The 15,001-nt window shown below is 45.2% G+C and overlaps 1 protein-coding gene across 1 annotated transcript in view; it reads right to left on the bottom strand.

The window, feature by feature from the left end:
* Positions 1–15,001, bottom strand: part of SPTBN4 (spectrin beta, non-erythrocytic 4) — a 76,219-nt gene that overhangs the window by 59,066 nt on the left and 2,152 nt on the right. The window contains 1 exon segment of the mRNA XM_058280271.1: positions 14,819–14,999. Within this exon segment, the coding sequence (XP_058136254.1) occupies positions 14,819–14,984 (166 nt within the window). The 5' untranslated portion in view covers positions 14,985–14,999.

The following is a 15,001-nucleotide window of genomic DNA, read 5'->3' as shown; positions in this document are numbered from 1 at the left end:
TATTTGTGATAACAATCTTGGTAGCGTGGAGCAGGCAAGAACTGAAAAGGCCAGAGGGGCCTAGCAGATCATGAAATTTGAGAACCAGGCCCTCCTAAAAGGGGGCAGGGGCCACACAGCCCCTGCAGCCACAGCCTTGCAGGAAGTAAGCCCAATGCTGCCACTACATGCGCTATTTCATGAGGAGCCAAAAATCCGGATGTTTTTCAAGACAAAATCTCCCTATTTTTAAATATTGGCAACCGATTTACATTTTCATAAAACACGAGGTGGGAAGAGGAGGAAACCAAATGTGTCTCAGAGTGTCACTCCTGACCTAAGACGACACTGACTGCTTACGGTGGGGTGAGTGTGCTCAGTACTGGGCACGCGGCATCTTCCTTTCACCCTCAATGCCATCCTCAGTCCCCTGTACCAGGAAGGCTCGTTGGTCTGTGTCAACGGGATCCCCAGCTCTCTGGCAGGATTTGCCCAGCAGGAGATCAGAGGAGAGAGAAGGCATCAAGGACTTCATTCCTTTCAGCTCCCTCCCAGCCTATCTTCTGGCAGTGGCTGGCTCCTCTGTCCACAGCGCCCCACTCCATTGGGGGGCCTCTGTCCCTCTCACCATTCTCTCCCCTGCCCCAGTCCTCAGTGGCTCCCTTAACCCTGAGAACCTTCATTAAACTCTCCAGTGAGCCCTTTGAGGGGCCCATCTGCTTTCTGCCAGGACCCTAGCTGGCAGATCCCTTTGGGTGGTCAGGACTCCAGGCCAAATGACAACTGTCTTACCACTGCCATTGGGTTCACATTGATTTATTTTACCATTTATATATTTATCTCCCCTGTGGTAAACACAAGGGAAATACATGTCCTTAGAATAAGACTTTATTTCTATATTTAATACATTAACTACTCCTTTATCCACTACTAGCTAAGGAGGAAAGACTATGATATATATGCTTGTTAGTATGGGAAAAGTTTGGAAGCTGGAGAGGATATCCTAACCATCAAGCCTGCTGGTGGGAGCAATGCAATCTGACATTCCTTTTTTTTTTTTAAAGATTTATTTATTTTTAATTCCCCCCCCTCCCCCGGTTGTCTATTCTCTGTGTCTATTTGCTGCGTCTTGTTTCTTTGTCTGCTTCTGTTGTCATCAGCGGCACGGGAAGTGTGGGCGGCGCCATTCCTGGGCAGGCTGCACTTTCTTTCACGCTGGGCGGCTCTCCTTACGGGGCGCACTCCTTGCGTGTGGGGCTCCCCTACGCGGGGGACACCCCTGTGTGGGGGTGCACTCCTTGCGCGCATCAGCACTGTGCATGGGCCAGCTCCACACGGGTCAGGGAGGCCCGGGGTTTGAACCGTGGACCTCCCATGTGGTAGATGGACGCCCTAACCACTGGGCCAAGTCCGTTTCCCTGACATTCCTAAGTCAAATTAAGTGAGTGCCTACCCCACGATCCAGCAATTCTGCCCATCTATATGTCCCAAAGACTTTTTTTTCACACTGGCTCATAAGGAGCCATGTAGGAATATGTCAATGCAGTGTTATTTGTTGGGGTTGGGGGAGAGTTGGAAGCAGCCTGGTGTCCATCACTGGGAAGGGCAAGGTTCAAATATGGTGGGCACGACACCCACTCTGGCCAGGATGTGGAGTAACAGGAGCTCTCCCTCACTGCTGATGGGAATGCAAAATGGCACAGCCACTATGGAGGGCAGTTTGGCAGTTTCTTACAAAACGAAACATAGGCTTACCCTATGACCCAGCAACTGCACTCACAGGTACTTACAGAAAGTAGTTAAAAACGTATGTCCAGTTTATAAATGGGTATGTGGCTGGAAAGGGTAGCCTAGGGATGTAAATGTCAACTGAAAGAAAGGCTAGAGAATAATCTAGGGACTGAATAATGCAGTGAACCCAGAGGTGGTTGAGAATTGTGGTTGATGGTGTATCCTTTGTGAGCTAGAGCAGATGTATATCACTATTCCAGGGTGGTAGGAATGTGGAAAAGCATGGAAAAATACAATTGGTATGACCTATGAGCTGTGGTTAACAGCAATACTGTAATATTCATCCATCTATGCCAAAGATATAGTGTGATAATGGGGGAGTATGGAAAAAGTGCACCAAATGCATGCTATGGACCATGGTTGGTGTAACAGTCTGATATTACCTCATAATCTGTAACAAACATACCACCACAATGTTGTGGTTTTGTCAAGGGGAGTTGTATGGGAATTCTACACATGTGCATGATTGTTTTGTAAGTTCACAACTTCTGAAATAAAAATATACTTAAAAAATAATAGAGTTGATTGAAAATACACCAAATGTAAGATATGAACTATTTAGTAGAAAGATTTTGATGATATTCTTTTGTAATTTGTAACAAATATTTCACAACAATGCAAGGTGGTGGTAGTGGGTTGATGTATGGGACCTTTGTATGATGGTATACACGTTTGCTTTGTAAGTTCACAACTTTTACTATATATTTATTATTTATATATGTTCCTATATGAATGATACTTTGTGGCAGTTTGATATTGTTTATGAATTCCAAAAATAGATGTTGGATTGTGTTTAATAACTGGTCTGTTCTTCTGGGCCTATTAGGTTGTATTATTAAGAGGTTTTGCTTTTACTTGATTAAATAATGCTTAAGGCTTCGATTGGGCCAGGTCCTTAGGATATTGAGTCCCCACCCCCTTGGTGGGTGGGGACTCACAGAGAAAACATAGGGCAGAGGCGAGAGTGGGAGTTTTTTGATGCTGGAGTCCAGGGAAGTAAACACTCAGGAGAAGAACACAGAGGAACAGAGTCAGCTCCATAGACACGGCAGTGGCCCTGGGAAGAGAGAGAGCCTGATGGTCTACAGATGACGTTGTGGAGATAACAGAGCATCTGAGCCCGGAGAGAAACAAGCCCCAGTAGAGAAGAGACTTATCCCAGCCTACAGCTGATATTGAAAGAAGCTGGGACCCTGGAGCCTTAAGAGAAAGAGGAAGGCTGGTCCCTTGCAGACATGGGCAGCCATCTTGCTCCAACACATGGCAACTGACTTTGGTGAGGGAAGTAACTTACGCTTTATGGCCTGGTAACAGTAAGCTTCTACCCCAAATAAAAGCCAACAGATTTCTGGTATTTTGCATCAGCACCCCTTTGGCTGACTAGTACATACTTTATTCATACTTTTTTTTTTTAATTCCTGAAAAAAAAAAGAAACTATGTCCACACAAAACCCTGCACCCAAATGTTTATAGCAGCTTTATTCAAAATTATCAAAAAAATTGGAAGCAACCAAGATATTCCTCAATAGGTGAATAAACTGTGGCACATCCATACAATGGAATATCATTCAACAATAAAAAGGAATGAGGGGAGTGGCTGTGGCTCAAGCTGTTAAGTGCCTGCTTCCAACAAGGGAGGTCCCTGGTTAGGTTCCCAGTGCCTCCTAAAAACAAAAAACAAACAAACAGCAAGCAAACAAAAAAAACCAACTCAGGGGAGCTGATGTGGCTCAGTGGTTGAGACCAGCTTCCCACATATGAGGTCCTGGGCTCAATCCCTGGCCCTGGTACCTCAAAAAAAAAAAAAAATTTATAAAAAGGAATGAGCTATCAAGTCATGGGGGCAGGGAGACGGGCATGGAGGAAACTTAAATCTTTATCGCTGAGGGAAAGAAGCCAGTCTGAAAGGCTATATACTGTCTGATTCCAATTATGGGCCTTGTGGAAAAGGAAAAACTGTAGATACAGTAAAAAGACCAGTGATTGCCAGGGATTGAGGAGGGGAAGGAAAGGAGTGAACAGGGGGCACACGGGCATTTTTAGAGCAGGGAAACGATTCCATATGAAATCATCATGGTTGTCAAAATCTATGGAACTGTATACGCAAGCAGTAATGTAATGTAATTACACTATGTAATGGAAACTGTGGACTCCAGTTATTAAAAATACATCAACATAATTCATTCATTGTGTAGCAGTTTGATATAGTTATGAATTCCAAAAATAGATACTAGATTATGTTTGCAAACTGATCTGTACCTGGGCATGCTTAAATTATGATTAGGGCTTTGATTGGGCCATGTCATAGGGAGTTCAGTCCCAGTGGGTGGGGACTCACAGATAAAAGACATGGCAAAGGACAGAGTTGAAGGGATGTTGGAGTTTTGATTTGGAGTTTGATGCTGGAGTCTTGAAATGGAGGCCTGGGAAGTCAGCACACAGAGGAAAGAGAAACAAACCCCGGGAAGAGAGGACCTAAGCCAAGAGAAGAACACAGGAATAGAGACGGCTCCTCAGACACGGCAGAAACCTGGGGAGAGAGACAGAGCCATTCGCCTGATAGTCTGCAGCTGACCTTGTGGAGAAAACAGAGGACCTGAGCCCAGAGAGAAGCAAGACCTGGGGAGAGAAAAACCCAGGAAGCCTGAACCCTCGCAGACGTCGGCAGCCATCTTGCTCCAAACAGACTTTGGTGAGGGAAGTAACTTATGCTTTATGGTCTGGTATCTGTAAGCTCCTTCCCCAAATAAATACCCTTTATAAAAGCCAGCAAACGTCTGGTATTTTGTATCAGCACCCCTTTGGCTGACTAATACACATTGTAATAAATATACCACACTAATGCAAGAAGTAATAATAGGATAAACTACCTATGTGGGCGTGTGATGGTAGGGGTAGGGGATATAGGGGAACTCTGTATTTTCTGGGAAATTTTTCTGTAAAAGCTGTTCTAAAAATAGTTTATTTTTAAAAAATACATGGTGGGTGCACACCATTGACTTCATGTAGAGCTAGAAGCGACAGATGAGATGCATATACAGTCACATGGATAAGTCTTAAGGCACAGTACTGAATCAAAAAATACTGGAGAAAAAGTACAATCTAGAGCATGGTAAAATCTGTATCAATGAATAATACCTGGATGCACAAACCCATAAATGGTTCTCTGATTTAAGACAAAAATCACATTACAATTCAATAGGGCAAGGATAGTCTTTGTAGTAAGTGGAGCTAGGTCGACTGGATATCTATATGGGAAGAAAATTGAACCCTGGCCCCTATGTCACACTATGCACACCCAAAAATAACTATCATTTGGCTCGGGAGCAGATGTGGCTCAGTGAGTGCTGGCTTCCCCCTTATGAGGCTCCCGGGTTCAATCCTGGGCCCTGATAACTTAAAAAAAAAAAAAAAAAAAAAGGCACCATTAAGAGTGAAAAGACAAGCCACTGAGGGGGAGAAAATACTCAAAACACATACATCTGACAAAGAATATACCAGAATGTACCCACAGTACTCCTGCAAAACAATCAGAACAAGGCAGACAAATTAATAGAAAAATGGGCAAAAGTCTTGAATGAGCCCTTCGCAAAAGGATATTCAAATGGCCAATAAACATTGAAAAGGTGCTTCACCCCATTTGTTGTGTCTTTAGTCATCAGGGAAATACAAATTCAAACCACAATGGCCAGAGCAGGTGTGGCTCAGTGGTTGAGCACCTGCTTCACAATCCCAGTACCTCCTTAAAAAAAAAAAAAACACCACCACAATGGAATGCACACCCACCAGAATTAAACTAAAGAGACCCACCACACCTGGGATTGACCTGCAGCCAACAGAAAAACACACACAATGCTGGTGGGAAAGCAAAATGGTACAAACCGTTTGGCCGTTTCTACTCAGGTTGAACTAAAGTTGAATACACAACTACCCGACACGGGCCACTCATACAAGCTCCAGCCTGGAAGCAACCCACGTGTTCATCAACAGATGAATGGATGAACAAACTGGTATTTTCACACCGTGGAGTACTACAGAGCCATGGGAAAGGATGGTTTACAAGTACAGGTATGAGGCAGGATAGGATAGGGACCTCAGGGGGAGGGGACAGAAAACCTCATAAGCCTGATAAGAGAAACTGAGGCAGTGGCCTGTTGACAGCGGCAGCCTGCTGGCCATAGGCAAAGTCAGGAAGGGGCAATTTACAGCACAAACACCCTGCAGCACCCAGCACCCACCACACACCCAGCAACATCGTTACCTGGCGGGAAAGAAGGGAGGGGCAGGAGGGACCCTAACACCCCCCCACACACTTTCAGGTCACCTCGCGCTCTGCTTCTTTGACAGTGACCAGAGAACAGACATCACCAGCCAACACGCCCGGCAGAGCTCGTGGACAGCAGCCAGAGGCTGGTCACCAAATGGACAGCAACCCTAAGAGAATCAAATCACCCCCGTGGAGTTCCCCTGCTTTGTCTCAAATATGCCATTCAGCGCAGGCCTTGGAGCCCCGTACCCTGTAAAACAGGGGACCCCAGGGCAGAACTCCGCATTTCTCTCCTTTGAGGATGCCGGCCTTCATCCCTGAAGGTGTATTTTCTTTATCATGCTTTACCCACCCGCCCCTCCCCAATAAATTCTTTGGTTGTCTGATTAATTTGTGGCTCGTTCTCAAATTCTTTCTTGCGACAAAGCCAAGAACCTAGACCCCGGCTCAGATAAGAGGAAAGCATGGGTGAACCCCCCCAAACGAAATGGTAAGTGATTAAAGCCAGACACAAAATGTACACGCTGCATGCACCCCTTTCCAGGAAGTTCAACAACTAGCAAAACTAATCTATGTGGTTAGAATTTAGGAGAATGTTTACGCTTGGGGTGCAGGGACAAGGAGACAACAGGTGGGGGTTTCTCTAGGGTGTCACAGTCTGTTTCTTGATCTGGGTACTGGTTACAAGAGGGCTCATTTGTGGAAATGCTAGCTACTCATGGTTTATTTGCTTCTCTATATGTGTGTAATATTTTAATAAACAGTTAAAAAACCCACAGGTTCTATGGTCATGGCAGATGGAGTTCAGTGCCATGTCAGTTGGCCCTACTTTGGAGTTTGTGTTTCTGTGTGATGGAGCTGAACTCAGATGTGATCTTTGTTCACAAGCCTCTCCTGTTACTTTTACCGGAACTGTAGTTGGTGCTGGGGTTTTATATATACCCAGGGGTCCTGAATCTCTGGACTGATCGTGTGATAACCAGGCCCTGAGCCTCAACAACTTCAGCTCCTACACTCTGGTTTATTGGACTTACCCCACTCGGCTAACATGGAGTTGAAGAATGTCAACCACCACACCATGGAGCCTAGAGTGCCTACAACTGAAAGCAGGAGGATTGCATCCAGCATCCATGTGGAATCTAAGCCCCCTCTTGACATAGATGTGGAGTGGACACAACCATTCTATGGTCCACAGGATGGAGGAATAGAGTATGGATTAGAGTGGACTTACTGATAATCTATTCATGAACTATTGTGATTAGTAATTGAAGGAAATGTGGCATTGATGTGGAGAAAGTGGCCATGGTGGCTGCTGGGGGTAGGGAGGGGGAGGAAGAGATGAGATGTGGAGGCATTTTCGGGACTTGGAATTGTCCTGGGTGATGCTGTAGGGACAGTTACCGAACATTGTATGTCCTCCCGTGGCCCACTGGATGGACTGTGTGAGAGTGTGGGCTATGGTGTGGACCACTGACCATGAGGTGCAGCGGTGCTCTGAGATGTATTCACCAAATGCAATGAATGTCTCATGATGATGGAGGAGATTGTTGTTATGGGGAGAGGAGTGGGGTGAGGCGGGTGGGGGGATATATGGAGACCTCATATTTTTTTAATGTAATATTAAAAAAATAAAGACAAAAAGAAAAAAAAGTTAAAAAATATATACCCATACGCTAGTTAGCAATGCATATTTTGCAGTCATCCGCGTGCGAAGAAAAGGATCCACATTAAACTTATGGGAACAGCTGCCTACAGGGGAGAAGGAATGGGTGTGGAATATGGGGATAAAAGGGAGTAAATGAATGAATTGAAGAGGTGCCTCGTTCAGACCAAAGGTGAGCTATGAACAGAGGAGAGTGAGGAATGGAACTCTGTGAACATGGGCCCAAACAAGTCTATAAAATGTTAGGAGGACTCTGAGCAAAGCCTTTGCTTTAGTTTGAAGAGAGAACAATGATGGGAGAAGTGGGCAAAGGGACACAGAAGAAGATGCATGACAGCGCTCTACAGCATAGCTTATTTTGCGCATCCAGTTAACGTCAGCAGCGTGGCCGCATCAAGACGTTGCTGTTAAACTGCACGCTACGGGGTCTGTGCTTTGGGTCTGGAGTTCTCGGTAAGTTTGTTCTGGTTAGAGAGCTGTATGAGAACTGTACTCATAAGAGATTTAAGCAGAAGTTGTGGATTTATGTGCATTTTGGTTTTGTTTTAAAGATTTATTTTTTATTTATTTCTCTCCTCTCCCCCCCTCGTTGTCTGCTCTCTGTGTCCACTCACTGTGTCCACTCACTGTGTGTTCTTCTGTGTCCGCTTGTATTCTTGTCAGTGGTACCGGGAATCTGTGTCTCTGTTGCGTCATCTTGCTGCATTAGCTCTCCATGCGTGTGGCACCAGTCCTGGGAAGGCTGCACTCTTTTCACGCTGGGTGGCTCTCCTTACGGGGCACACTCTTTGAGAGTGGGGCTCCCCTACGCAGGGAACACCCCGGTGTGGCACAGCACTCCTTGCGCACATCAGCACTGTGCGTGGGCCAGCTCCACACAGGTTTGAACCCTGCACCTCCTATATGGTAGATGGACTCTCTATCACTTGAGCCAAATCTGCTTCCCCATTCATGTGCATTTAAGAAAATTATAATTACGGTGATTTAAGAAGACACCAGAAGTCTCTTGAGAATTTTTTTTTTCCTTGAAGAGGGTCTGTGATGAAGCTCTACGGGCCCCAGAAGAGAATGTTCTTAAAGTTAATACATTCCTGTGGGTATGGACCCATTGTAAGAGGGATCTTTTGGTGAACAGGTTCCTTTTTTTTTTTTCAAAGATTTATTTTCTTTATTTCTTTCTCCCCACCCCCTTGTTATTCTTCACTTGTTGTGTCTGTTCAACTTCCTTGTTTTTTTTAGGAGGCACCAGTAGCTGAACCGGGGACCTCTGATGTGGGAGGGAGGTGCTTAATCACTTAAGCCACTTCTGCTCTCTGCTTTCTTGTATCTCTCATTATGTTTCTCCTCCCCGCATCTCTCTTTACATCATCTTGTTGCATCAGCTTGCTATGCCTGCCCATCGGGTCAGCTCTCTGTCTTCTTTTAGGAGGCACTGGATACTTCTGCTCCCTGCTTCATTGTGTCTGTCGTTATGTTTTTTTTCTCGTGTCTCTTGTTGTGTCAGCTTGCCACATCTGCCCGTCATGCCAACTTACTGTCTTCTTTAGGAGGCACGGAGATCTGACTGAGCAACCTCCCATGTGGAAGGTGGGAGCTCAGTCGCCTGAGCCACATCTGCTTCCTGTGAATAGGTTCTTAACTTAAGATGTGACCCACCTCATTCAGGGTCCCAATCCTCTTACTGGAGTCCTTTATAAGAGAATGAAATTCAGATAAATAGAAGAGAAAGCCATGGGAGCCAGAAGACAAAAAGCAAGAAAGCCCAAATCCCAGAAGAGAAGGGAGAGACCAGCAGGTGCCGCCATGTGCCTTGCCATGTGACAGAGGAGTTCAGGATCGCAGGCAGGCAGTCTTCAGGAAGAAAGCACCATCTTGATGATGCCTTGAGTTGGACCTTCTCATGGCTTCAAAACTTTAAGCTGGTAAGTTAATAAACTCCCAGAGATAAAGACAACACATGTTATGGTATCTGCTTTTGAGAGCCTTAGCAAACCATATAGAACATCTGGGTCAGATGCTCTCTGAGGTGTCCAGCACTGATGTTCTCTGAATTGGTGGTTCTAGGGTTTGAAAAGTCCTAGATTCTCTTCTTATCAGCTCCCAGCTCCACTTTGAATCTTTCCATAGCTCCCTAGGGCCCTCAAGCCCTTTGTGGTGGCCAACAAGAACCCTAACAGCTGGCCTCCACTGGCTCCTCCCAAGTCATCATTTACTTCACACTGTACCCTCCTCACTCCAACTACTCTCAACTTCTGGAGAGTATGCTATGCTGTTCTGGAATATTCTTCCATTCTCTACCTCTCAAGTTTGCTCCTAGTCATCCTTTAGGCCTCAGCTCAGGCACCTCCTCCTCCAGGAAGCCTTCCCTGACTCCCCAGGCTGGATCAGGCACCTCCTCTGGGCTCCCACAGCCCTTGTGCTTCCCCCATCCCTACCCTGATCTCTGCCTAGCTAGATCTGTCTCTTCCACTGGCCCAGGAACCCTGTGGGCTCAGTCACCACTGCATACCTCACTTTGTCCAACAAGGGCCAGGCACAGAGCAAACACTTAATAAATATTTTGTGGATGAAATAATAAATTGTAGAATTCTAAATTGATATAGTCCCAAGTTTTTAAGGTTCTAGGAGTCTAAAAGCATGACTCTAAGTTTCATGAATATACACTGTGATGGTTAGGCCAATATGTCAACTAGGCCAGGTAATGGTGCCCAGTTGTTTGGTCAAAGAAGTGCTGGGCTAATTATAATACAGGGGCATTTCATGGACTTTAATCATCAGTGAGTTGATTGCACAGATGGCTGGTTACATCTGCAATCGACCGAGGAGGTTGTCCTCAGCAGTGAGTTGCATCTCACTGAAGTCGAATTCCCATCTCGACTTCAGAGAGCCAGTGTCTCCCGGGAACCACCTCATCGAGGACTTCACCGGAGCCCCTGGCTGCAGCTTGCCATACAGGATTTGGACTTGTGCATACCCACAGTTGTGTGAGATGATTTTATAAAATTGCATACTATTCGCAGATATCTCCCGCTGGTTCTGTTTCCCTAGAGAACCCTGACTAATACATACACTTATGTAATTCTAAGTTTCTAGATCAGAGGAAACTGGCTTGGACTGGATTTCATTCATGCTTTATGGTACATAAAGGTGTTTTTTTTTTTTAGTTGTTTTTTTTTTATGGAGATATTTCAGATAAAAATCAGAGCTGATAACTTTGGGCCCAGATTTCCCCATGGCTGGAGCTGGGTGACCAGGGCCCTGTCCTCTGGTTCACCACTCGTTTATGTCACCGGCTGCCCTGGTGGCATATGAATTTGATACCCCTGCTGGGCATCTTATAACTGTAAAGTTCAGGAATCTTAGTATCAAAGGTCCTATGATTGTAAAATTCTGAGTTGCTAGAAAGTTCTCAGAATCTGAGGGAAATGATTCTGACTTTAGGGTTTTAAGAGTTTGTGAATTTAACAATCTATATTTCATGATTGTAATGTTCCATGTTTATAATGGTTTAATTCCCTGGGGTGAAGGGTGCTAAGGTCTAATGTTTTAAAGGGCTGTGAAGGGTAATATTGTGTATACAAAACTGTTTTTCTTTGAAACTGAAATGTTACAAAATGTTAATTAATGTTATCAGGCAAAAATACAACCAAAGCAAAATATGGACAAAGTAATATATTAATAATCTACCATTAAGGGAAAAGAGAAAAGAAATATACTAAGTGAAAGAAACTAGACAAAAGGTACTATATATTTATTGACTCCATCTATACAAAATATAAATACAAATAAATTAGAAAGACAGAAACAGAATAGCAGCTCTGTATGGCAGGGGAAGCATAAAGAAATTCAGAGGTGATTATTATGGAGTAAAGCTTTTTTTGTTCATCTCTTTTTTTGTTTATTATTATTACTGTAATAATAAAAATGCTATAATAATGACTGAAGTGATGAGTGCACAACTATGTGATTATACAATTACCATTGATTGTACACTTTGGATAGATTATATGCTTTATTAATATATATCAATAAAATTGCTTAAAAAGATTTCATGAATATTACAATCTATATTTCATGGTTATAATGCTCCAGGTTTATAATGGTTTAAGGTCCCTGGGGCCAAAGGCGCTCAGGTCTAATGTTTTAAAGGGCCGTGATGACGAAGTTACCAGCCTCTGAGGGCCGACAGTTTTCAGGGTCTTTGCTCATAAAGTTTTGTTGTTGTTGTTTGCTTGTAAGAGGTACTGGGGAGTGAACCCGGGACCCTGTGGGTATGAAGCAGGCACTCAACCACTGAGCTACGCCTGCTTCTTGCTCATAAGGTTTTGTTTTCTTTTCAGGAGGTACCAGGGATTGAACTGAAGACCCCACACATGGGAAGCAGGTGCTCAACCACTCGAGCTACATCCACTCCCTGCTCATAAAGTTGTGTTTTTTTTTAAATTTATGTTTATCTATTCCACCCCCCACCCCCAACTTTTCACTGTCTGCTCTCTGTTCATCTTCTTCCTTTTTATGGGGGGAGGCACTGGAAACTGAACCCAGGACCTCCTGTGTGGGATGGAGGCACCCAATCACTTGAGCCACCTTTGCTCCCTCATAAACTTTTAATGTTGTGGTTAAACATTTCTGAGGTTCTGAAGCCCTATGAACATTGCTGGTCTAAAGTCCTAAGATTAAAGTCCTAAGACTCAGGGTCTACCTTTCTGAGGTCTAAGATTCTAAGATTCTATAACTATAAAGTTCTCTGGTCTTTGCTTATATTGTTCTAAGACAATAGAGTGTCCCACCATCCCATTTGCCTAAGACTGAGGGCTTCAGTGCTAAAACCCGGAAAGTCCCAGCCAATCGACGAAAAGCTGGTCACCCTCCATCAGAATTCTCTGGATCAGGGAAGCAGATGTGGCTCAAGTGATTGAGCTCCTGCCTACCACATGGGAGGTTCCAGGTTCAATTCCTGGTGCCTCCTGGAGGAGACGAGCAAGATAACAAGCTAGTGCAATGGGCTGATGCAACAAGATGATGCAGCAAGGAGACACAAAGAGGGAACGGACTTTGGCCCAGTGGTTAGGGCGTCCGTCTACCACATGGGAGGTCCGCGGTTCAAGCCCCGGGCCTCCTTGACCCGTGTGGAGCTGGCCCAAGCGCAGTGCTGATGCGCGCAAGGAGTGCCCTGATACACAGGGGTGTCCCCCGCGTAGGGGAGCCCCACGCACAAGGAGTGCACCCGTAAGGAGAGCCGCCCAGCGCGAAGGAGGGAGCAGCCTGCTGAGGAATGGCGCCGCCCACACTTCCTGTGCCGCTGACGACGCCGACAGAAGCGGACAAAGAAACAAGACGCAGCAAAACGACACAGAAAACAGACAACCGGGGGAGGGGAGGGGAATTAAATAAATAAAAATAAATCTTAAAAAAAAAAAAAAGAAAAAAAAAGGAGACACAAAGAGGAAATACAATGAAAGACACAACAAAGCAGAGAGCAGAGGTGGCTCAAGTGATTAAGTGCCTCCCTCCCACATAGGAGGTCCTAGGTTCAGTTCCTGGTGCCTCCTAAAGAGAAGATAAGCAGACACAGAGTGCACACAGTGAATGGACACAGAATAGACAGCAAGTGCAAACAAGGGGGCGGGGGAATAAATAAAATAAAAATAAATCTTTAGGGAAGAGGATGTGGCTCAAGCAATTGGGCTCCCATCTACCATAGAGGAGGTCCAGGGTTCAATACCCAGGGCCTCCTGGCGAAGGCAAGCTGGCCCATGTGGTGAGCTGGTCCACGTGGAACGCTGCCCTGCGCAGGAGTACTGGCCCACGCGGAGAGCTGATGCAGCAAGATGATGTAACAAAAAGAGACACAGAAGAGAGACACAGCAGACCAGGGAGCTGAGGTGGTACAAGAGAATGATCGCCTCTCTCCCACTCCGGAAGGTCCCAGAATTGGTTCCCAGAGCCTACCTAATGAGAATACAACAGACACAGAAGAACACACAGCAAACAGACACAGAGAGCGGACAATGAAGGGAGGGGGGAAAAATAATACATCTTTTAAAAAATAAATCTTTAAAAAAATTCTCTGGATTTACTTTTCTAATCTGAGACACTAAAATTTGTGATTATGAAGTTCTAAGGTTTTATATGTATTAGGGTTTTGTTTTCTAAGGATCAAGGTTTCTAAGAGCCAATGATGGGAACTTTTAAGGGCTGTGATTATAAAGTTCTGTGTTTCCAAGAGACTCCATTTCTATAGATCTAAAGTTCAAAGTACCTCTGAGGTGATGATTTAAGATCCTAATGTCCAAATAATAAGCCAGACACAAAGGACAGATATTGTCTGATTTCATTTATATGAAATAACTAGAACATGCAAATTCATGGAGACGGAAAGCGGATTACAGGTTATCCAGAGCAGGGAGGGGGGAATGGGGAGTTAATGCAAAATGAGTTCAGGGTTTCAGTTTGGGGTGATGGAAAGTTCCGGTAATGGATGGTGGACATGGTAGCTCAGCATTATGAATGTGATTAAATGCCCTCAATCATATGCTCAGGGGTGGCTGAGATGGGAAATTTCATGTTGTATATATGTTACCATAATCTTAAAGAAAAAAGAGAGTAAGAGGTAACAATTATTAAATGCAATACGTGATCCTGTAATCAGGGGGAAGATCCTGAGATCCAATGGTTCTGCATTTCCTAGAGTCTGGGATTCTAAGGGTGAATGCTCTAAAGTCCCACATTTCTGGGATCCTGCATTTTTGAGGTACTAAGGCTGCGCTGCCCAATGCAGCAGCCACAAATCACGTGTGCCATTTAATTTTAAACTAATTAAAGTGAAATAAAATGAAAAATTCAGGCCTTCAGGTTGCAATGGCCACATTTGAAGGGCTCAGCAGCTGCATGTACTGGTGGCTGGTTACCGTATTGACTATCTCAGATGCAGAACATTTATGTCTCCAAGGAAAGTTCCATTGGGACAGTGCTGGTCTAAAGATTTGAGTTCTACTTGGCCGTAACTCTATTCCCACCCCTTCAAGGTTCTTGGGCACTAAGGCACGCAGGTACCATCTCAGCAGCCCCCTCCCTTCCTCCCTTTCTCTCCCCGCACCCCAGATCTCCCCTGGTACCTGCCAAGGCCTTGATGCGCGAGCACTCAAAGAGCGAGGCGGCTGCAGTGGAGGCGGCCGGCGGCTCGCGCTCCCAGCCCCGATCCGGGCTCTCCCAGCGGGCAGCAGGGTTGTTGTTGTTAGGCAGGCCCTCCAGGTTGTCCACTTCACCTGGGACCTGCGCCATCGGGGAAGCTGTGGCCT

This window comes from Dasypus novemcinctus, chromosome 18 (genome assembly GCF_030445035.2).
Source record: "Dasypus novemcinctus isolate mDasNov1 chromosome 18, mDasNov1.1.hap2, whole genome shotgun sequence".
NCBI classification, from domain to species: domain Eukaryota; kingdom Metazoa; phylum Chordata; class Mammalia; order Cingulata; family Dasypodidae; genus Dasypus; species Dasypus novemcinctus.
This window is presented reverse-complemented; position numbering and strand designations above follow the sequence as displayed.